Here is a 24999-nt window from a genome sequence, read left to right as displayed (position 1 = left end):
ACTGCTGTGCTCTTAGTTAACTGCAGGACTGTGATATATGCATGCCTGCAGGACTGTGATATATGCATTTATGTTCCATGATTGTAGCAATGGTGAGTGTGTCCTCACACTGCTGTGCTCTTAGTTCCCTGCAGGACTGTGATATATGCATTTATATTCCATGATTGTAGTACTGGTGGGCGTGTCCTCACACTGCTGTGCTCTTAGTTAACTGCAGGACTGGGATATATGCATTTTATTCCATGATTGTAGTACTGGTGGGCGTGTCCTCACACTGCTGTGCTTTTAGTTAACTGCAGGACTGTGATATATACATGCCTGCAGGACTGTGATATATGCATTTATGTTCCATGATTGTAGCAATGGTGAGTGTGTCCTCACACTGCTGTGCTCTTAGTTCCCTGCAGGACCGTGATATATGCATTTATATTCCATGATTGAAGCAATGACGGGCGTTTCCTTACACTGCTGTGCTCTTAGTTGCCTGCAGGACTGTGATATATATGCATTTATATTCCATGATTGTAGCACTGGTGGGTGTTTCCTCACACTGCTGTACTCTTAGTTCTCTGCAGGACGGTGATATATGCTTTTATATTTCATGATTGTAGCCCTGGTGGGTGTTTCCTTACACTGCTGTGCTCTTAGTTCTCAGCAATGAACCACCAAATGAGAAGCTCGCTTTTGAAAATAGTGCTGGATCTCCCTATGCTGTGGCTATCATGTCTATATCTATAGTTACCATTCTTGGACCTAGTGTCGATGGTTCAGGGTATCTATACACTATATTTAGGGGGAGGGACAGGGGATTACACATCTAATAATAGGGTCACGCTGGATGACGGCATCTTCTGCGGCTTCTACAGAAAGCTGTGCTGCTCCTGGCAGTACAGGGGTTAATGCCGCCTGCAGCTGGGTGAAAATTAGTGTGGAGGTAAAGACGGTAGCGGCAGAACAGCAGCGCCTCCGCCATGGCAAACCAGCAGCTGCCGGTTATGTAAGTGACACCGGGCAAGGAGGTGGCCCGCTGAGAGGAACATTGGGCAGCGTGCTCTGGTGCCACAGGTCACACCTGACACTGATGTAACGAGCCAGGTGACTGCGCTAATGAGAGCGACGACTCTCCCGTCTCTATCGTGTCATAATACCGCCAAATCCGTGACAAAAACAACACTCCGGCAACCTGACATAAGGTCACCCCGACCCCTCCTTTACCTTCTAGAGAACATAGAAATAATAAAAGTGTATAAATCATCAGTCTAAAGGGCCGGTACACCCATCATACCTCCCAACTACCATAGAGACTTACTCAGAGACAGAGGGACAAAAAGCCACGCCTTTTACTCCATCCCCGCACAGTATAATAATATATTAGTGCCCTCCATCTCCACTTCCCAGTCACAATGTAGCCCCTGTTATATTTTACCCCAGCTCCCCCTCATATTAAAGCCCCCTCTTATTGTGCCCCCAAGAATCCCCCTTCTCAAGCAACACATCATCTTATTTTGCCCCCCACCAGTTTCCCCTCTTATTGTGCCCCCTGCAGCCCCCCCTCTTATTTTACTCCTCCAGCAGCTCCCCTCTTATAGTGTCCTTTGCAGCATCCCCTCTTATTTTACCCTGCCAGCAGCTCCCCCCTCTTATTTTACCCTGCCAGCAGCTCCGCCCTCTTATTTTACCCTGCCAGCAGGTCCCACTCTCTCATTTTATACCCCCCCAGTAGTGCCTCTCTTATTTTGCCACCCCGGCAGCTCCCCCTCTTATTTTTTCACCTAAGCAGCACCCCCTCATATTGTTCCCCCACAATAAAACAATAAACACATGTACTCGCCTCTCCCAATTTCCTCGCAGCAGATCCTCTCTCCTCTGGCACAGTGATAGTGCAGGGAGCTGCTGAAATAAGCTCTGTTGGTGTCCGGAGGATATCCCAGCCCGGAGCTGATATCCCAGCAAATAACTCCCACCGAGTGGGATGGAGTCCTGTATCCGAGACGGCTGGGAGGTATGCCCTGGATGGAAGTCTATTTGGCTTGTTCCGTACTATTCTCTGTTTTACCCCTGGGGGCTTTACCTCTGTGTGTTTAAATCTATCTTGGTCATCTGCCATGAGTAGATTCCCCAGGCCATTACCTTCCCTAAACTTGTTTTATTGTATTTGTGCTACTTAATTATAAACTTTATTTATGTAATATGCTGATTACTTGCAGAAGTTACTGGGGGTGTGTAATGGCCTCTCAATGCCCCGAGGGGCTAGGCTATTCCACAGCCTATCCCTAAAAACAAGTTTAGGGATGATCATGGCCTGGGGAGTCAGTGAGTAGATTCCCTTGAACGTGGATCTGTGTCACCTGTCCTTTCGCCTGATCCACTATAACTCCCTAAATTTATCTTGTTCCTTAACATGTTTTACCCCAGTGGGCTCTGCCACCATATCTCCAGACCCATCTTGGTAATCTGCCAGCAATACATCAAGTTCTCCAAGAGGTAGTAACCTGGTGAACTAGTACAGGGGATAACTGACAGGTCCTACGTCTAGCCGGCTAGACGGCACAGTGGGTCCACAACCGGCTACTTCTTCACTCCATTTTACCGGTTGTTTAGGATCAATGTTTTTTAAGTCTGGCGCCTTTTAAGTCCTTTTATAACCACACCCCTTTTAAAGGTCTTAATAAGACTAAGTTAGTTTGGTTTGGCCAATAAATTTTTTAATATAATAACCAATCATAATCCAGTATGAAATGGAAAATGTTATCTCTACAAGCATTCTAATCAGTAAGATTTGCAGCAATGCCCACAAGTGTCATCCAGTATACGGCCCTTTATTAATCATATGACTAGGGAGAATAGCCCATTCGGTGTTCAGCTTTATTAAATCCTATTGACTTCATGGATCAACTCTCTCGAATGTAACATTCAGTCAAAGTAATGAAATGTTCTGTACGCTCGATTTTGCAATCTCTCGAAGGACGGGAAGGAGCAAGAACTATACCAATGATCAATTTCTTGGATATTGTTTGCCCCTGTTATGACTGTAGCTCATCCACAGCAAACAATCAACAATTAGATACGTTCAATCCGTTTAACGCCTAAATAAGAGACAAACATCTGATTGGCCGGGATATGGTACATAGTCTGCAGCCAATAATCTACAGAGAGGAGAGATGGCGGTAACTGAGAAGATGAGTAAAGAGACATATGATATCACCCCACTTTAGTCATAGACATTTTCATACATAATCACTTTAGTTTGGACCCCGTATTGGACCTGGACTGATCTGATATCTGGGAAAGCCTTTAAATAGGACTTTTCTTGGACAACCCATATTGAAGTGAATGGGTGGCTGGTGCTTCTCGGACCACCCGTATTTGGTGAATGAACCTTTCTGTTTGTATTGTCTTGTCTTTTTCTCCGTGTTTGCACTTCGGCTCAGAAAGGGAACATCGACTAGTTGTCTCGCTATTGCATTTGTTTAGGCAAGTAGGCAGGGACATCCAGAAAGGGGGTTTAGTCTCTGGGCTCATTGCTCACAGGTCTCTGAATAGCAGTAGAAAATAAATCCAGCGTGTAAGTCCAGGGAAAATTAAAACTTTGGGACACATTTACTAAGGGTCCGTCGGACGCATTTTCGTTTTGCGCTGAATTTCCACGCGATCAGATTGTGGCGCATCGGCGCCGGCTTGCATGCGACACAAATCGGGGGCCGTCGGACAACCCAACTGATTTGGACAAACCCAGAATTTAAAAATCAAATTGTGTCAAAAGATCAGCACTCACATGCACCAGGAAGAAAAAGGTGAACTCTGGTGGACCTCAGCGAGGAAGCGACACATGCAGGAATTCGTGAATTGTGGCAGCTCCAAATCCTCGCAGGACATTCCGGATCGGCGTCGTCAATAGGACAGGTAAGTAAATGTGCCCCTTTGTCTTTATTGTGAATACACAGTGCATTCCATAAAAAAAGCTTATGTCATGTTAATAGCTTGCTACAGGGTAATTGGTGTAGCCCAGTGGTGGCGAACCTATGGCACTAGTGCCAGAGGTGGCACTCAGAGCCCTCTCTATGGGCACCTGTGCCATCACCCCACCGCAGACTCCGCCAGACAGGACTCCAGGCCTCTTGCAGTCCCAGGCAGCCCAGGACCCTAGAAGGAAGCTACAATGATAATCCAAACTTCTCCTTCTTTCTACTGTATTGTGTCCTCAGGTGCCTATACAATTTAAACATGTGACAGAGCAGGGAGTAATAAGTTACTGTTTACATTGTCACATTGGCACTTTGCGCAAAATATGTGGGTTATGGATGTACTTTTGGCACTCTGCGTCTAAAAGGTTTGCCATCACTGTTGTAGCCTAACTTTCCTTGGACTTACACCCTGGATTCATTTTCTTCTGCTATTCAGTACAAGGGCACCCGGTCCGTGTGGGATCCGTGACGTGTAGTAACATTAGGTGAGCTACAATTTTTTTGTTGTAGTCTGTGTCTGTTGTCTCCAGTCCATTCCATGACCCTACGTAATATCCATCTCATTTTGATTCACATGTAACCTGTAAAGGAACATAAAGATTGATATAGATTTTTTTTTAATTATTGTTTTTCTCCTACTATGAGGCAGAAGAATGATAACTTCTTTGACAATAATGTAAGAATTGTTGCCAGGTTGGGGATTGATTGGAGGTCTGAGAGATCAGGTCTGGGCTTGTTAGGTCATAAACACGCTGACTTCCTGATTGAAGAAAGATATTAACACCGGAGACTGGCCGATAGGACAGCTTGTGCTCTGGTACATGGAAAAGATCATCCATAAAACATGGAGGAGACTTTGATATGATAAGATTAGAGATAGATTAGAATAACAAATCGCCTCATAACTTCTGTTCTAAGAGAACATGAAGCCAAAGGAAAAACGTGGGTCTTGAGGAGGAAATGAAGACAACGTGGTCCACCAATATCTCATCAACATCATGGACTGGTTGTATCCCCTGGATGATGGTCAACCCTCTTAGTTAACCTTATCAAAATTAGGACCTGGCACTATTTTGGAGCCAGTGGGTAGCCATATGGGTGACATGCCCAGGGAGGTGTCAACGATCCATCCAGTATTAGCACCTCTGATTATAGAATATCTGTATTCTGACCATGACTACAGGTTATTCCTGTCCTCTGTTGATCTCCTCCATTGCCTGAATTGCTCTCCCTCCCAGTAAAAAGGTATTTAACAGGGAATTGCTCATAATTCTATACTATGTTATACAAGATAAATTGTCTCCAAAGTGGGTGAAGAACATGGGGTTGCCATAGACACTAAACCTGGTATGACCGGTGGCATTCCTGTCGAGACACAGACCGTCTACATTACAAATCAAGAAAGTCTAGTTTACCAGAGCGTCTCGGGTGAGAGTAAGAAAGGTCATGGAGGAGGGTCAACAGCAGCGAGGGCATTGGATAGATCTTGAAGTTGTAGCAAAGATTAATGACGTCTAATGGATTTAGCAGCCAGAAGATCAGCATTGGCTTTAATTCGAGGATTTTTTTTTATTATTTCTTTTTTCTATTAGCACAGGGTACAGAGAATTGTGGCAAGACGGGGGGGATTATGCGAGTAACAATATGCAGCAATAATTCAAAGAGATTTATCGTGAAGTAGGGTTATTTAAAGGAGATGAAGGATGTACGGATGATGCTACGGAGCTGGCGGCAATCAATGCCTGCTGAATAACAAGGCTTAAAAGGCCAGAAGAGATGATTTCTGCTGAGAAGAGATGAAGAAATTGAGCACGAATACAAGTGCGAACAAAAGCTGAGAAAATGGAGCCTGGAAAAAAAAGGAGCCATATTCAGCCAAGCACATTGCTTTTTCCTACCCAGTTGAAACTATTTGGGTATAACAGTGCTGAATATGCCAATCGTAATGATATTTAATGCTCAGCTCCATACAATTTGGACATCTTCTATATCTCTGAGATGCCATCGGCATTCAGAATATTCTAAACTTTGTTTAAGTTAGTAGTAGGGAAAAGTTAACATGGAACTGAGATTGGAACTGCCATGGGGGCCGCCAACACCCCTTGCTATTCCAGGACAGGTTACTGTGGTGACCTGATGGAATAAACAAAAAGTATTTTGGCCCTTGGCCCATATATTTGGCTTCTCTAGATTTCAGATCACACTTGACCATCCAAGTTGAGGGTGTGGATGGTACTGTAGTGGGGTCAATCAACACGCCTTGCTCTAAAATTAGAGATTAAAATGGTGATAAACTGTACACAGATCAAGATTGGTGATGATGACCCATGGCCACAACTTACCATACTGGGGGAGGGTGTGGATGGCACTATAGTGGGCTCAGTCACCTTTTATCTAAAGTGATTGTGATTAGCTTAACATACACCATTTTCACACCAGTTCTAATATTTTGTATCATTTAGGTGCCACTGACTTTGGAGTCGTTGAAATTTTCTCCCTAGCCCACACGATTGCTGAACAATCAATGAGAATAATTTTATGTCACTACTGTCAGAAGGGTGGAGCCAAACTGCCTGCTTCAGTCCTGGACCACCTACGTGACATACTGGGTACTGTATGTGATCAGTACTCAGTTAAGCTCTCTCTATGGGTGGTCCTGGGGGTCAATAGAGAGATGAAAATGGGTGACTTGGGAATGGTGGGAACTTGAAAGAAATTTTTGTTCTTATAATGAGAATTGTTCAATTTCTTGTTTATTTTGGGGGGCATTTTAGATTATTTTACAAGTTTGAGAAAACTAAAAATTTAAAGAATAATTTTTAAGAGTTCCCACTGTTGGCCTCCCAATAGAGTTTACTGTGTAATATCCATGGAGAGAATAAATATGAGCCAAACCTTCTATGTTGAAGCAGTGGACAGGTCCTGTATTGACATCATGATGGGGGAGGAGCCAGAGCATTGTTCTTTTAAGATTGTTACTTGTGCACTGATCTGCAGCCACCATATCGGCACAGCACCAAGTACAGTATACTTTGTTCTCAAAATGTGTTCTCCTGCTTTCAGGAGAACAAGAACAGGACACAAACCCCTCCCTAATCATGACATCATAAAAGGTCCTTTTCCTTGTGAAAATCTTCTGTGTTCTGTGCTTTGCAGTGTAACAGCACATTGATAGTTCTCATTCTAGTGCCCGTCATTGGGTGAAAGAGAATGAAGGCCCTGGTTACACTGACTCTAGTTGCCAGAGGGAACATTTGGACATCTTCAGGATGATTTACCTTTCCATCTTGTTTTTGAATAAATAGAGACTTTAGATGCATTTTGGGATATAATATTTAATCTGAATTACTGATATCACTAATCAATTCAATTTATTATTCTTTTTTAGGGTCCAAGTAGAATTTTATGTGAATGAGAACTCCTTCAAGGAACGTCTGAAACTGTTCTTTATTAAAAATCAGAGATCAAGTAAGTTACACACAAACATATAGAGCTGGCTTTTCCCGTAATACACACAAAAGGTGGAGCTAATTTAGAGTATGCTCCACCCACTGTTGGCTGATACAGACAAGAAGGAGGAGCTATGTGTTTTGGCATATTGCCTTCCTACCACTGAGTAACAAAGGAGGATTATATTACACAAATTATTGTTCCACCCTTCACTGGGGATACAGACAAAAGGGTGGAGCTATGTGCTATGGTGTCTATCCTTCCATATAGAAACTGCTATGGTGCTACCATTATGCCAATTTTCTTTGTTGTTTTCCAGGTTTAAGGGTCAGATTGTTTAACTTCTCTCTTAAGTTGCTGAGTTGCCTCCTGTACATTATACGAGTATTACTGGATGATCCAAGAGAAGGGAAAACAAACTGGTGAGTATACCAAGATCTTACCAAAAGGGGAACTCCACAAGATCTGGGATCTTGGGCTCATTTTAAGGCTCCCATGCACAAGGGCGCAGCATCAATAGATGTCAACCAAACCCCTGCCACAGATATTCCTGTTAACCCCCTATATACATGTGCAACATTAACCTCACCGGGGTCTGACCACAATTTGGGGGCAGCTGAATTTCCAAGACTGCAGCTGCTGGCTGTGGTTGCGGCCTTGCACCAGAATTATGTCACAGTGGCTTGGTCCACGAGAAGAGGCCGTGTCACGGCCAGCAGGGAGATCCAAAAAAAGAGGGGGGGGGTGCCACAGTATAGCGAAGGGGATGGTCTGTGATGTCCGTAGCAGGCCAGGGATCACAGAGTGGAGATGCAAATCTTCAACAGTCCAAAACAGCTGCAGGTAACAAGCTCGGAAATGGTACTTCTTGAAGGCACACAAAGGGCTGTTGATTGGTTGGCTCTGGATCAGGAATTTAAAAGTAGCTCAGCCCTAGTCCAGTGATCAGAGGGCTGTCTAATAGGAGCCAGGTTGGCTCTGCTGCATGGGCAGCAAGATGGCAGGCTCTGTGATATTAGCACACAGAGATGTACACCAAGCAAAGACTAAGAGCAAACAGTGAAGAGAACTGACTGACCCAGAGCCTTAAAATAAGCTCCTATTTGTAAATTTTAGCAGAGCCCATTGCATGAGGAGCCATCACCGGTCTGGGATGCTGAAGGGAAGATAACAAATGTTGCAACATAACACAAACACCACATCTTAACCCTTTTAGTAGTAGGCATAATGTACTGCAGGTGTCGATGCTACGTTTTGTAGTAGGTGGCAGCAAAGGATAACTATTGGATAGCTGTCAAATCCGGGAAACTCCAGTCTCAATAGGGAAGAAAGTTTAAAGGTGGCATGGGAGAGCTGGCAGGACCCTCGCCAGCCAAGCAGGAAACTAAGGCATCATAAACATGATTATAGGTGGCAGTTGTAGTCCTTGTATATTAGGGAGCCACCATCTTTCCCAAAAAATTATTGGAATCACTTTATAACCAGTGTCTATGTTTGTACATAATTCCCCTTTAAGACCCCTGTTTTTAGAGGCGCCTTTACTGCGCTGCTCATCATCCTACATTTTCTATTACAGCTTGGACTGCCCCAAACAGAATTACTCCTCTCAACATAAATTTGATTGGTAAGACTTGTGGCATGAAAGTAGTAGTATAGGATGTCATTGTTTATTTGTTCTGTGGTGACAGGCTATAGGGGGCGCTGTTAGGAATATGAACGCTATCCCTATTATTTGGTCACATTACAGTTACTGCTCTAATGTTACCTGGCAGCACAGTGTAGTACTGTCCTTCACCTGCAGAGGTGCTGTAGGGAAATTGTTCACTTGGTGCCAGGCTCCTCCCACAGATTATGAGTGATGGATAAGGTTACTGAGCATTTAGGGTTGGAACAGTTTGGGCCAACATATATCCAATTCTTACTTCTTTTTCAGGACCCCAATTATTTGGGTGAACAGACCTGTGCCTTTGTGGGCTCTTCAGGTAAGAGAAGTGCATTGATTTTTGGACTGAAGACCCTACCCATTGCCATTCATTAGAACCCTGGTGACAATTTGAGGAATCTTAAACCCCATTTAGTCCTTTGCGCTTATACACCTTATTAACATGTCTGTTTGTTTTCAAACAGCGCCCCACTGATCCACAGGTTGTATGAGGTATAGCACCTCAGCCCTGTTTACTTCAGTGGAGAATATCTGCAGTACCATGGAAAAAATCACAGGGGGCAGCAGAAGCAACAATTTAGTAAAATCATGTTGTGTGATTTCTTTATCAGGTTCTGGTTGCGCTAATAAGTTTCCTGGAAACAATGCTTCTTACCTACCTGGGGTATAAGGTAAGTCTCCACCATGTGCTTCCAAACTTTGCTTGGAACCAAACACATCCTATCTTTGTTTCATCGCAACCAATTGGTAAGATCAAAAGTCCTCCTCCCATTACACCCAGTGGTCCTGTCCCTGCCCCTATAGCGTGATGCTGCCCCCCATGTGTCACTGCTGGGATTGTATTTGGCAGGTGATGAGCAGCTCCTGGTTTTCTCCACCACTTAGAATTACTTAGTTTGCCTGGACGGCCAGGTCGAGGAAAAGTTGTAGTTGTCCCAAACTTCATCCATTTAAGGATAATAGAAGCCACTGTGCTCTTAGGTACCTTGAGTGCTGCAGAATTTCTTTTGTAACCTTGGCCAGATCAGTGCCTTTCCACAATTCTGTCTCTAAGCTCCCTGGGCAGTTCCTAAGGCCTCATGATTCTCATGTGCTCTGACATGCACTGTGACTGTAACTCTGTTATATAGACATGTGTACCTTTCTTAATCAAGTCCAATCAGTTTAATTTAGCACAGTTGGACTCCAATGAAGGAGTAGAACCATTTCAAGGAGGATCAGAAGGAAATGGACAGCATGTGAGTTATATATGAGTGTCACAGCAAAGGGGCTGAATAATTATGACCAAGTGACATTTCAGTTTTTCTTGTTTAATAAATCAGCAAAAATATCGACACTTCTGTTTTTACTTCTATCAAGATGAGGGCAGAGTGCACATTAATGAGCAATAAAAGAACTTTTTAGATTTTACCAATTGGCTGCAATGAAACAAAGATTGATGCAGTCTGTATACTTTCCATACCCACAGTATATATCTGTCTATTTCACATCTGTTTGTTTCTTATCTATCTTATCATATCTATTTATCATAATATTTATCTATCTACTGATCTATTTTATATTGCTATTCTATCTATCTATCTATCTATCTATCTATCTATCTATCTCCTATCTATCTTTCTATCTATCTATCTATCTATCTATCTATCTATCTATCTATCTATCTCCTATCTATCTATCTATCTATCTATCTCCTATCTATCTATCTATCTATCTATCTATCTCCTATCTATCTATCTATCTATCTATCTATCTATCTATCTATCTCGCTATCCTATCTATTCTACATCTATCTATTTCTCTTTCTCTGTTTTTTTTTGTGTACAGAGTTCAGCATTTTACTTTCTGTTACAATGTGTCATAGACGCCTGATGGGTAAAATTAGGGCTATTGGTTTGGCAGAAATAATTTGCAATTGGATTGAAAACTGGCTGAAGGATCGTATCCAGAGAGTTGTGGTCAATGATTCCTACTCGGAATGGTCACCAGTTATGAGTGGTGTACCCCAGGGTTCTGTGCTTGGCCCACTACTATTTAATATATTTATTCATGATATAAAGGTAGGGATAATAGCACTGTGTCTATTTTTGCAGATGACACCAAGCTGTGTAGTGTAATACAGTCTATGGAGGATGTTCATAGGCTGCAGGGTGACTTGGACAAACTGAATGTTTGGTCATCCACTTGGCAAATGAGGTTTAATGTGGATAAATGTAAGGTTATGCACCTGGGGGCCAATAATCCAAAGGCAAAATATGTCCTTGGGGGAGTAAATCTGGGAGAGTCCCTTGTTGAGAAGGACCTGGGGGTACTAGTAGATCATAAATTGAATAACAGCATGCAATGTCAAGCAGCTGCCTCTAAAGCTAGTAGGATCATGTCATGTATCAAAAGTGCTATGGACTCTCGGGATAGGGATGTAATATTACTACTGTACAAGGCACTGGTTCGGCCTCATCTGGAATATGCTGTCCAGTTCTGGGCACCGGTCCATAAAAAGGATGCCCTGGAGCTGGAGAGGGTTCAACGTAGAGCCACAAAAATGATAAGGGGTATGGAGGGTCTTAGTTATGAGGAAAGATTAAAACAACTAGATTTATTTAGTCTGGAAAAGAGACGACTACGAGGGGACATGATTAATTTATTTAAATATATGAATGGTCCATACAAAAAATATGGTGGTAAGTTGTTTCAGATTAAATCAAATCTAAAGACGAGGGGGCACTGTCTCCGCCTTGAGAAAACAAGGTTTAATCACCGGAGGCGACAGGGCTTCTTTACTATGAGAACTGTCAATCTGTGGAATAGCCTGCCTCAGGCGCTGGTCACAGCAGGGACAGCAGAGAGCTTCAAGAAGGGTCTAGATGCCTTTTTACACCTAAATAACATTGATGATTATGTTATATAGAATTGTTTCCCCTAAATCCCTTCATCCAATCCCTTCCCTTCCTTGGTTGAACTTGATGGACAAGTGTCTTTTTTCAACCGTATAAACTATGAAACTACATGGAGGGTGTCAGCAGGTAACAGTAGGGTAGTGACTTCACCTTTGTGATTTTCGTTCCTCTGTGTCGGGCTACGGTGACAGCGTTGACTTGCAGATTTTTTGGGTAATTTGTGGGTCTGGATAATGTTAAATACGGCAATTTATTTCCACAATGTGGATACAACTGTGTCAGCTTCCATTTCAAGTTCCCGTGTTCTCGGTACAATTGATTTTGACAATGAGGGACAGGTAATTCCATTTTCGGCTTATTGTCCCTGCTGTCTTAAGTGTTCAGTCTCTTCTAATTACTATTGATGTACGGCGAGGAGAAGACGTCTCATCTACCCGTCACATATACAGCAGGACATTTTCTCTGTACTCCAGAACCTTCTGTAACTTCTATGAGATGCTTGCCTAAGGGAAGGGGTTAAAGATATACATTCCATTTGATTCCTAGCACCTAAACAGTGGACAATATAGGAACAGTGCCTTCACCATAGAAAATATATTCACAGTGCCCCCACAGCAGCCAATATAGTGATAGTGTCTCCACAGTAGCTTATGTAGTTACAGTGCCCCCACAGCAGCCAATATAGTGATAGTGCCTCCACAGTAGCTTATGTAGTTACAGTGCCCCCACAGTAGTCAATATAGTGATAGTGCCTCCACAGCAGCCAATGTAGTTACAGTGCCCCCACAGCAGCCAATCTAGTTACAGTACCCCCACAGTATGCAATGGAGTCACAATTCCTCCACAGTATACAAAATGACAACAATGCCCCCACAGTAGCCAATATAGTCACATTGCCTTTACAGAAGCCAATATAGTCAATATAATGCCACCATGTTAGCCAATATAGTTTCAATGCCCCCACAGCAGCCAGTGTATGTACAGTTTCCCTACAGTAGCCAATGTAGTTACTGTGCACCCATAGTAGCCAATGTAGGTGCACTACCCCCACAGTATGCAATATAGTCACAATGTCCCTGCAGTAGCCCATACAGTAACATTGCTCCCACAGTAGCCAATATAGTCTCATTGGCTCCACAGTAGCCAGTATAGTTACAATGCCTCCACAACAGTCAATATAATAACAGTGTCCTCACAGTAGCCAATATAGTCACAATGCCTCCATAGTAGACGACATTGTAACAGTGGCTCCACAGTAGCCCATTTTGTAACAGGGGCTCTACCGTAAACAATATAGTAACGGTGCTCGCCTACTGTAGACAATATAGTAAAAATGCCACCAAGGGAGTCATTATAGTAACAATGTTGTGGTTATTGAGCCGGGATATACTGTTATAGGGTTATATGTATAGCAGCACTGGCTAATACATGTAGAAATTATACGTATTATAGTAACAATATACTAACAATGCCTCAACATCAGCCAATACAGTCACAGTTCCCCACAGCAGCCAATATAGTCACAGATACAGACACAGTGCCTCCACAGTAGCCACATCACAGTGCCCCCTCTCCCACAGTGTTTTTTTGCCGGTTATATGTAAACTAAGCTGCAGCACTGAATGCCACAAACGCACACATAAGTTTAGGCTGTCAATTATTAAAATGGATCGTGTAGGTAAGTGTGGCCGTGGATGTACTTTATGAGGAAGTGTCAATTTTGCAGCCTAGCTACATAACTATTTTTATTGCCGGGTATCAATAAACTGCACAGTAGCGCTCAGTGTCAGGCTGCAGCTGCTAAAGCAAATATTATTGTAGGCTTTATAGGACTGATATGGATTAGATGACTAAAGTGAGGAAAACTGAACTTTATAGGCCAAGTAACCTATGTAATGGCCGCATTTTAAGTGTTTTTGCGGTACATGCGGTGCTCGATGCCAGGCAGCAGCTGCTAAAGCATAGAGATAATTATGTGTTGTGTGTTATGGATCTGGATATATGTGACATTTTATTTCCTATTTCAGGGTAACATATGGGAGCAGCTGCTTCGATTCCCCTTTATTCTGGAGATGTTCAATACTCTGCCGTTTTTCGTTACAGTGAGTACCCCCCCATCCTCTTCCTCCCGTTCAGAGTCAGTGGCCCGCACAATCCCGGTGACCTCTGCTCCCCCATCTGCCTATTAGTCTGCAGACAGGCTGCGAGCACTGTTCCACCATGTACTTTCTCTACAGTTATTCATGCAGAATAAGAGGTTTTTATATGGGAATGTAGGTGCGGTAGTATAATGTCACTTATTTATAGCGCTATTAATGACCTTTTCCAGATCGGGTCACGGAAGGGAAGAGTTTTCTTATAACAAGTTATTCTGTAGGCATCAAGCAATAGCAAACATGGCCGATGGTGCGCAGTTACTGGAGCGAGTATAATGGTATTATCTGAGCACTGTATGTTGGCATTATACTATTGGGTAGTATTTAAACACAGTATGGTGGTATATCATTCGAGAATTGTATGGAGGTATTATGTTAACAACATATTTGAACATTGTATGTAGGGATTATTTTAGCACTGTATGGTGGTATTATTTGAGAACGGTATGCTGGTTTTTTGAGTACTGAATGGTGGTATTTGAGCCCAGTATGGTGGTATTATTTGAACACTGTATGGAGCTATTATTTCAATATTGTAAGGAAAGAGTATTTAAAGAGGACCTGTCACTTAAAATTTTGGCACTTACGCCGCAGTGTTAGAAGGAAATCTCCGGTAACGCTATCTAACACTGCGGCGGGGTACAATGTAATCATCGGACCGCTCGCAAAGTAGTCCGATGTATTCATGAGGGGGCGGGGTTGGGGCGTGGTTAGGGACGGTGACTGGCGCACGACACACGGCAGTCACCGCCGGCCTATGGAGGTAGAGGCAGCGTCTCGGACCGCCCCCTCATGAATACATCGGACCGCTTTGCAAGCGGTCCGACGATTACATTGTACCCCACCGTGTATGCATGCAGCAGTGTATGCAGGGATTATTCTAGCACTGTATGGTGGTAATACTATATAATAGTATTATTTGAGCACTACATGGTGATATTATTTGAACACCGCATAGTGGTATTATTTTAGTACTATATGATTGTACTACATGAGCATTGTCTTTTCTGAGCGCTGTATGACAGCATCATTTGAGCATATTATTTGAGCACTGTATGATGCTATTATTTGAGCACTGTATTATGGTATTATTCCAGCACTGTATGATGGTATTATTTGAGCACCGTATGATGGTATTATTTGAGCACTGTATGATGGTATTATTTGAGCACTGTATGATGCTATTATTTGAGCACTGTATGATGGTATTATTTGAGCACCGTATGATGGTATTATTTGAGCACCGTATGATGGTATTATTTGAGCACTGTATGATGGTATTATTTGAGCACTGTATGATGGTATTATTTGAGCACTGTATGATGCTATTATTTGAGCACTGTATGATGGTATTATTTGAGCACTGTATGATGGTATTATTTGAGCACTGTATGGTGCTATTATATGAGCAGCGTGGTTTGTATCAGTGTGGAATGATACTATGAGTGTTGCAGCAGCTGGAGCAGCTCAGGCGGGAGACCCTCAGCCTATAGAATAGCCAATGTATAAATCTCTTCTCCTAATTATAAGCCCCCCACATCAGATTCCTTGTGTATAGCGCCCCCCGCTCCTCCTCTGCCTTTTCTTGGCCTCTCTTAAGTAGCACCTGTCGGGTAATGTCATTTACCCTTTCTCTTGCTGCCCACTCAGCGATTCTGGGAGCGGGTACAGCTGCCACTCACATCCCACATCCATCAGGCTGATGAGTACGAGACCCTCCCCCCAATCTCCGCACACCTCTGCCCCTGTAATCAGGGCCAAGGCTGTCATTACCACCCGGTAGTAAACAGAGGCCGCGCCATTATAAAGCTGCTCCATTCACATCCAAAGCTGCATTTAAAATTCTGAAAAGCGTCAATTACACTGTGAGAGCCGTAGCCGGACAGGTTACACTGGAAAAGCATTCCCAATAACTAGCAGCAGTATTTGGGATGCAGCTTTAGATGTGACTAGAGAATAAGATGTTGATGCTGCTGTTGCTTATCTACGTCTGTGTGTTTCAGGTTTTCTGGCCGCCCTTGAGAAGTTTGTATATCCCCGTCTTCCTGAACTGCTGGCTGGCGAAGCACGCCCTGGAGAACATGATTGTAAGACTCCTGACTAGTCGCTGATCGCTTCTTCTCCTGTAGTTAAAGGGGTTGTCCACTTTACCTCATGTGTTTTGTAATGTGTGTGTGTGGGGGCCGGATATTAGATAATTTACCAATATACATCAATTTATGATATGTAAAGTGAAGCCTCCTGTCTGTTACCTCATCATTTTACCTAAAATCTTGCGCACAGAAGCCACACTACTCATCCATGTGCACTAAAGCCACACTACTCGTACATGTGCACTAAAGCCACACTACTCGTGCATGCGCACAGAAGCCACACTACTTGTGCATGCGCACTAAAGCCACACTACTTGTACATGTGCACTAAAGCCACACTACTCGTGCATGCGCACAGAAGCCACACTACTCGTGCATGCGCACAGAAGCCACACTACTCGTGCATGCGCACAGAAGCCACGCTACTCGTGCATGCGCACAGAAGCCACACTACTTGTGCATGCGCACTAAAGCCACACGACTTGTGCATGCGCACTAAAGCCACACTACTTGTGCATGCGCACTAAAGCCACACTACTTGTGCATGCGCACTAAAGCCACACTACTTGTGCATGCACACTGAAGCCACACTACTCGTGCATGCGCACTAAAGCCACACTACTCGTGCATGCGCACTAAAGCCACATTACTCGTGCATGCGCACTAAAGCCACACTACTTGTGCATGCGCACTAAAGCCACACTACTCGTGCATGCGCACAAAAGTCACACTACTCGTGTATGTGCACAGGAGCCATACTACTCGTGCATGCACACTGAAGCCACACTACTCGTACATGCACACTGAAGCCACACTAATCGTACATGCACACTAAAGCCACACTACTCGTGCATGCACACTGAAGCCACACTACTCGTGCACGCGCACAGAAATCACACTACTCGTGCACGCGCACAGAAGTCACACTACTCGTGCACGCGCACAGAAGTCACACTACTCGTGCACGCGCACTAAAGTCACACTACTCGTGCATGCGCACAGAAGTCACACTACTCGTGCATGTGCACAGAAGTCACACTACTCGTGCATGTGTACAGAAGCTACACTACTCGTGCACGCGCACAGAAGCCACACTACTTGTGCATGCTCAATGAAGCCACACTACTCATGCATACACACTGAAGCCACACTACTCATGCATACACACTGAAGCCACACTACTCATGCATACACACTGAAGACACACTACTCGCGCATGCACACGGAAGCCACACTACTCACTTGTGTACACTGAACCGCAAGGTAGACAATGGGAGAAGCAGAACTGATAAGTGTAGGTGCTTTTTTTAGCAGAAAATTTGGTGATTTTGGACAGTAAACCATTTTCTGAATCACCTATAAGTAAAAGGCTATAAACTGTAGTGTGGGAATATAGTCAGTGAGCGCGTCTTCAGGTAATTCTGGTGAGGAAACTTACCATGCAAGGTCAGGGGACTCAGGGCATCTTTGGGGCAAACACTAATTTGGGAATTACAGCATGCAAGAATATATGTAAACTGGATATTCTATTCCGAATGTCATGAGGTGACGGGTGTGAGGTTGTCCTTGGCTATGAGGCTCCGGGGGGCGGCTCCATGAATGAGAGCGGCAGAAATCTCCTTCCAGCCATGTATGTACCAAATAATGAGCGGCTGCTGGATCTCACCTCAGAAGCTGTGAAGTCACCCCCCGCCTCACCACCAGCGCCCGCTACTGTCTATGAATCTAAATCAGCTCCAGGGAGAAAACTCCAGTCTCCCGGAGCCGAGCGCTGACTGCGAGCCGAGCTACCAGTTATATCTCCACACAGTCTATATTTATCAGATATGCTAATAACTAACCGAGTGTGAATCACAGCCCAGCGCCAGCACTGACAGCCCAGAACTATCTAAAGGCTTGCAACACTTAAAGGGGTGTTCCATTTTCTCTTTCTCAGAATGACTTGCACAGAGCGATCCAGAGGACACACTCCGCCATGTTCAATCAAGTGTTCATCCTGATCTGTACACTGGTCTGCCTCATGTTCACCTGGTATGTACAGTACCCCAAAGTGTGACAGTCCTATCCCTGTACATAGGGGGCAGTATTATAGTAGTTATATTCCTGTACATAGGGGGCAGTATTATAGTAGTTATATTCTTGTACATAGGGGGCGGTGTTATAGTAGTTATATTCCTGTACATAGGGGGCAGTATTATAGTAGTTATATTCTTGTACATAGGGGGCAGTATTATAGTAGTTATATTCTTGTACATAGGGGGCAGTATTATAGTAGTTATATTCTTGTACATAGGGGGCAGTATTATAGTAGTTATATTCCTGTACATAGGGGGCAGTATTATAGTAGTTATATTCCTGTACATAGGGGGCAGTATTATAGTAGTTATATTCTTGTACATAGGGGGCAGTATTATAGTAGTTATATTCTTGTACATAGGGGGCAGTATTATAGTAGTTATATTCCTGTACATAGGAGGCAGTATTATAGTAGTTATATTCTTGTACATAGGGGCAGTATTATAGTAGTTATATATTTGTACATAGGGGGCAGTATTATAGTAGTTATATTCCTGTACATAGGGGGCAGTATTATAGTAGTTATATTCTTGTACATAGGGGGCAGTATTATAGTAGTTCTATTCTTGTACATAGGGGCAGTATTATAGTAGTTCTATTCTTCTACATAGGGGGCAGTATTATAGTAGTTCTATTGTTCTACATAGGGGACAGTATTATAGTAGCTCTATTCTTGTACATAGGGGCAGTATTATAGTAGTTATATTCCTGTACATAGGAGGCAGTATTATAGTAGTTATATTCTTGTACATAGGGGCAGTATTATAGTAGTTATATTCTTGTACATAGGGGCAGTATTATAGTAGTTATAAATGTGTAGTACATCATAGTAATTATAGTCTTATCCACTAGAGAAAGTGCTGTAGTAGATATATCCTTGAGCATACTGTCCTTGGGCAGTATTATTATGGGTAAAATCCTTATTTAGCCACTTAAGGCCCAGAATATCTCTGATGTTAGAGAGTTAATCACATGGACGGTTGTTGTTAACAAATTCCAGAATTTCCATGGTCATTAACCATTAGGTGGTGCTGAGAATATGTAATTTGGCTGGAGATCTGCAGGAGGCCTTCATGTTGTTAGGTAGATATGTGCTTGCTAATCTGTATAATCTGTGCACGCTCACAAATGAACCATTTACTAAAAATGAGATGATAGAAAACCAACAGACGGAATAATTGGACTGTCAAAGTGCTCACCATCAGTATTTCCAGGGAGAGATTTATCTGCCGCCCCCCCCCCCCCATGCAATATATATTGATAATTCTAATTACAGTTGCTTGTCATGTATTTTCACAGTCATCTCAACTCCTCTACCTGCTATGTCTCCTCAGCCTCTGTACTCCCAACCTCCCCTCGGCCCCTGCACTCCCAACCTCCCCTCGGCCCCTGCACTACCAACCTCCCCTCGGCCCCTGCACTCCCAACCTCCCCTCGGCCCCTGTACTCCCAACCTATCCTCAAACCCTGCACTCCCAACCTCCCCTCGGCCCCTGTACTCCCAACCTATCCTCAACCCCGGCACTCTCAACCTCCCCTCAGCCCCTGTTCTCCCAACCTCCCCTCAGCCTCTGTAGTCCCAACCTCCCCTCAGCCTCTGTAGTCCCAACCTCCCCTCAGCCTCTGTAGTCCCAACCTCCCCTCAGCCTCTGTAGTCCCAACCTCCCCTCAGCCCCTGTAGTCCCAACCTCTTCTCAACCCCTGTACTCCACTTTCTCCTTAAACCCTGTACTCTCAACCTCTTCACAACCCCTGTACTTCCCACCTCTCCTCAACCTCTCTATTCCACTGTCTCCTCAACCCCTCTATTCCACTGTCTCCTCAACCCCTGTACTCCCAACCTCTCCTCAACCCCTCTACCACCAGTCTCCAAAAACCCCTGTACCTCTACTGTCTCCTCAACTGTATTCCCAACCTCTCCTCAACCCCTCTACCTCCAATGTCTACTAAACTCTACTCAACTTCTTTCTTCCCTGAATCTCCTCAACCCCTCTATCGCTGTTTTCTCCTCTATCGCTGTTCTATCAACTTTTGACCTCCTGCAATCTCATCAACCCCTCTACCCCCACTGTCTGCTCAACCCCTTTACTCCCAACCTCTCCTCAACCTCTGTCCTCCCAACATCTCCATAACTCCTCTGCCTCCACTGTCTCCTCAACCCCTTAACCCCTGTAATCCCAACCTCTCCTCAACCTCCATATTCCCAACCTCTCCTCAACCCCTCCACCTCCACTGTCTCCACAACCCCTATACTCCCAACCTCTCCTAAACCTCCGTCCTTCCGCCATCTCCTCAACCCTTTCACCTCCACTGTCTTCTAAACCCCTTTATTCCCAATCTCTCCTCAACCTTTGTCCTTTGACATCTCCTTAACTCCACTACCTCCACTGTCTCCTCAGCCCCTGTACTCCCAACCTATCCTCGACCCCTGTACTCCCAACCTCTCCTCAACCCCTTTACCTCCACTGTCTCCTCAAACCCTGTACTCTCAACCTCTCCACAAACCCTGTACTCCCAACCTCTTATCAACCCTCAACCTCCACTGTCTTTTAAACCCCTGTACTCTCCCGACATCTCCTTAACTTCTCTACCTCCACAGTCTCCTCAACCCTTGTACTCCCAATGTCTCCTCACACCCTGTACTCCCAACCTCTACTCAACCCCTGTATTCCCAACCTCTCCTCAACCCCTCTACCTCTACTATCTCCTCACCCCTGTACTCCAAACTTCTCCACCTCATTCCTCCCGACATCTCCTCAACTCCTCTACCTCCACTGTCTCCTCAGCCCCTGTACTCCCAACCTCTCCTCAACCCATTTACCTCCACTGTCTCCTCAAACCCTGTACTCACAACCTCTCCACAAACCCTGTACTTCCAACCTCTCCTCAACCCCTCAACCTCCACTGTCTTCTCAACCACTGTACTCCTAACCTCTCCACCTCCACTGTCACCTCAACGCCTGTACTCCAAACCTCTCCTCAACCACTCTACCTCCACTGTCTACTCAACCTCTCTACTCTCAACCTTTGTCCTCCCACAATCTCCTCAACCCCTCTACCTTCCCTGTCTCATCAGCCCCTCTACTCTCAACCTCTCCTCAGCCACTGTACTCCCAACCTCTACTCAACCCCTGTACTCCCAATCTCTCCTCAACCCCTGTACTCCTAACCTCTCCTCAAACCCTCTACCTCCACTGTCTCCTCAACCCCTGTACTCCCAACCTCTCCTCAACCCCTGTACTCCCACCATCTCCTCAATCCTTCAACCTCCATTGTCTCCTCAACCCCTTAACTCCCAACCTCTCCTCAACTTCTGTTGTCCCGACATCTCTTTAACCCCTCTACCTCCACTGTCTACCCAGCCCCTGTACTCCCAAACTCTCTTCAACCCCTGTACTTCCAACTTATCCTCAACCCCTTTACTCCCAACCTCTCCTCAACCCCTTTACCTCCACTGTCTCCTCAAACCCTGAATTCTCAAACACTCAACAAACCCTGTACTCCCAAACTCTCTTCAACCCCTCAAGCTCCACTGTCTTCTCAACCCCTGACCTCTCGACATCTCCTTAACTCCTCTACCTCCACTGTCTCCTCAACCACTGTACTCCAAATGTCTCCTCAGACCCTGTACTCCCTACCTCTCCTCAACCCTTCTACCTCCACTGTCTTTTCAAACAGTGTACTCCTAACCTCTCCACCTCCACTGTCTCCTCAACCCCTGTACTCCCAACCTCTCTTCATCCCCTCTACCTCCACTGTCTACTCAACCCCTGTACTCCCAACCTCTCTTCATCCCCTCTACCTCCACTGTCTACTCAACCCCTGTACTCTCAACCTTTGTCCTCCCACCACCTTCTCAACCCCTCTGCCTTCCCTGTCTCCTCAACCCCTTTACTCCCAACCTCTCCACAAACCCTGTACTCCCAACCTCTTCTCAACCCCTCTACCTCCACTGTCTTCTCAACCCCTGTACTCCCAATCTTTCCTCAACCCCTCTATCTCCACTCTCTTCTCAACCCCTGTACTCCCAACCTCTCCTCAACCCATGTACTCCCAACCTCTTCAGAGCCCCTGTACTTTATCCAATAACCATTATTGTGGGCATAGACTAATGAATGAATCCCTTTGAAATAGCTAAATTACTCTGATATCAAGGGCTACGCATACTCTGCTTACAACACGGGAAGCTACTGGGAGTGGGTTTAGTTTGTAATGGCCCATCAAGCAGGCCATTACGCATCCTCCTTCTTTTCTCTATTCTCACTCTTTTCCTCTACATCCTCCTCCTCTTTACTCGCACTCTCTTCTTCTACATCTTTCTCTGTACTCTCATTATTTTCCTCTACATCCTCTTCCTCTGTACTTTCATAATTTTCCTCTACTTCCTCCTCCTTGGTACTCTCACTCTTTTCCTCTATATCCTCCTATATACCACCAGGGATGTCATCACAAACCCATTCACCACCTTCAATCGCAGCGGAGAGTACCATAAACCTCTATATATACGTAGCCACTATTTTGACTATTCAGAATTTCTGGACTTCCTTGGTTTACATTCAGATGTATTTATAGACTTTCTGTATTTCTTTCTCTTTTTAGTATTTGTGGTATTCAGCACCTGGAGAGAGCCGGCAATAATCTCACCCTCTTTGACTCCTTATACTTCTGCATTGTCACATTCTCCACCGTGGGCTTTGGAGACGTGACCCCAAAGATCTGGCCTTCTCAGCTGCTGGTGGTCATCATGATCTGCGTTGCACTTATAGTGCTCCCTATACAGGTGACCTAAATATGTTCTTTTTATTTTATTTTGCCTCAAATTCTGTCTTTTTTCCCAATCTTCCATGTTCTCCCTCTCACCGCCTCTTTCTTCCATCTCTTGATGGTGAACGCTGAGCTTCAGAGAGACGGGCTGATCAGCGTATGATGACAGTTGTCATTAGATGAGATGACAGATGTGGGTGCCGGAGAAGAATGGCGGGGAGCGCCATCGGCACTTTTATATATTAACCCCGTCAGTCTCACAGAAAAGCTGTAATTACTGTCAAATGCTCTGCCTGATGTATCCAACCCTTTAACTATAGCGATTGTCACGGGTCACTTTGTTCTCCGGTGGGACCAAGCTCTGAGGAATTTTTTTCTAGAGAGTATAATCTGTCATTTTGGCTTTCTATACAATACCAGTCCTGGAAGTCTTTCATCTAAAATTTTGGTGCATTATGGGAATGTAATAAAGAGAGACGGACACGACTATGACTACTTGTATCCAAGATTAAAGGGGTTAGAGAGGACCAAGACTACGGAGGGAATTCACGAATGAATCTTCTCATGTAGATAATTTCAAATTGAGGGATTTCATCAAAATTGTCAAACTTTAAGGTTCGGGGATGCAGAGAATTATTGGAAGCTGGACTCTTTTATGTATATTACTTGAGTGTCAGATCTGTAGTTATGAAAGTCTGTGGAGCACATGATCCCCGATCCGGACTGTCGGACGAGAAAGAAGTCCGGCGTGATACACCAAGATCGTGCGCCCAAGATCCTGCATGTGTTGCTTCGACGCTCAGGTCCGCCGGAGTTCACCTTCTTCTTCCCGGTGTATGTAAGTGCTTGTCTTGCAACACAATGGGGGTCATTTACTAAGGGCCCGATTCGCGTTTTCCCGACGTGTTCCCGATTTGCGACGATTTTCCCTGTATTGCCCCGGGATTTTGTCGCACGCGATCGGATCGGGAGGCGTGGGCGAACGAAAACCTGACGGATTCGGAAAAACCGCCGCATTTAAAAAAAAAAAAAAGTGTTGCGGGACTCGCGCTTACCTTCACCAGGAATAGGCCGGTGAACTTCAGTGCATTCCGGCGGGCCTCGGGGAACTTCAGCGCAGCAGTGCCACCTGGTGGACGTCAGAGGAACTACCTTAGTGAATCGCAGGAAGACCCGAATCCACCGCAGAGAATGCGCCGCTGGATCGCGAATGGGCCGGGTAAGTAAATCTGCCCCAATTTGTTAAATCCCGCGCGTTGTCCGAATCCGTCGGATCGTCTGACGGCCCGCACCCCAATTCGCTGGCACGATCCCCGAAAACGTCGGAAAACTCGCGACATATGTGGCCGGGGGACCTTAGTAAATAAGCCCCTATGTATCTTCTGGGGGATAAGGGTGACCTTCTGATCTCTGTGGCTTCTTCTTTGCTAGAGGTTTGTAGGAACTTCATGAGTTGCGTCTATGGTTTAAATGGGTGATATGTCTTGAGGCCAGGTACAAAAGGCTTCTTTGTTATCCACCTCTACGACTTTTTGGACAACTTCAACACCAATTGTTTCCTAAGAAATTCTCAAGAACATAAATGGGGGCCCCCAACGGTTTGGCCTCCCATCTCCATGGGTCTCCATGATATTATGTACTGTTTACTTTTGCCTTGACTGTTTCCTTCTTGGGAATAATTAAAGGGTCTTCAGGATTAAAGACTCCTACCAAAGTTATCCTCAGATTAGAGGTTTTAGGAAAGGAGCCTTAAGTGGACCTATGAAAATGGGTGCTTATTGTTGTGACCAAGTACAGAACAGCCTACGCAATTTTGGAAGGTTCCCTACCATTTTGTTTTTTCTAGAGTCTCAAAACATCAACGTCTTTCTTCAAGGGTCTCATAGAGGGTGCCACCACAGTATGTACATCCTTGACTGCAAACCCTCAAGTATG

General features: G+C 44.6%; 1 protein-coding gene across 2 annotated transcripts in view; it reads left to right on the top strand.

The window, feature by feature from the left end:
• LOC140128113 (potassium channel subfamily T member 2-like) overlaps positions 1-24999 on the top strand; it is a 98330-nt gene that overhangs the window by 33308 nt on the left and 40023 nt on the right. For both annotated transcript variants that reach the window (XM_072149529.1, XM_072149530.1), the window contains exons 2-10: positions 7354-7433; positions 7735-7837; positions 8992-9039; positions 9349-9397; positions 9690-9749; positions 14003-14077; positions 16135-16218; positions 18161-18255; positions 22900-23080. In XM_072149529.1, the coding sequence (XP_072005630.1) occupies positions 7354-7433; positions 7735-7837; positions 8992-9039; positions 9349-9397; positions 9690-9749; positions 14003-14077; positions 16135-16218; positions 18161-18255; positions 22900-23080 (775 nt within the window). The remainder of the gene's footprint in view (positions 1-7353; positions 7434-7734; positions 7838-8991; positions 9040-9348; positions 9398-9689; positions 9750-14002; positions 14078-16134; positions 16219-18160; positions 18256-22899; positions 23081-24999) is intronic.

Source organism: Engystomops pustulosus, chromosome 4 (genome assembly GCF_040894005.1).
Source record: "Engystomops pustulosus chromosome 4, aEngPut4.maternal, whole genome shotgun sequence".
NCBI lineage: Eukaryota > Metazoa > Chordata > Amphibia > Anura > Leptodactylidae > Engystomops > Engystomops pustulosus.
The sequence above is the reverse complement of the archived record's forward strand: the minus strand, read 5'-3'. Positions and strand labels throughout refer to the sequence as shown.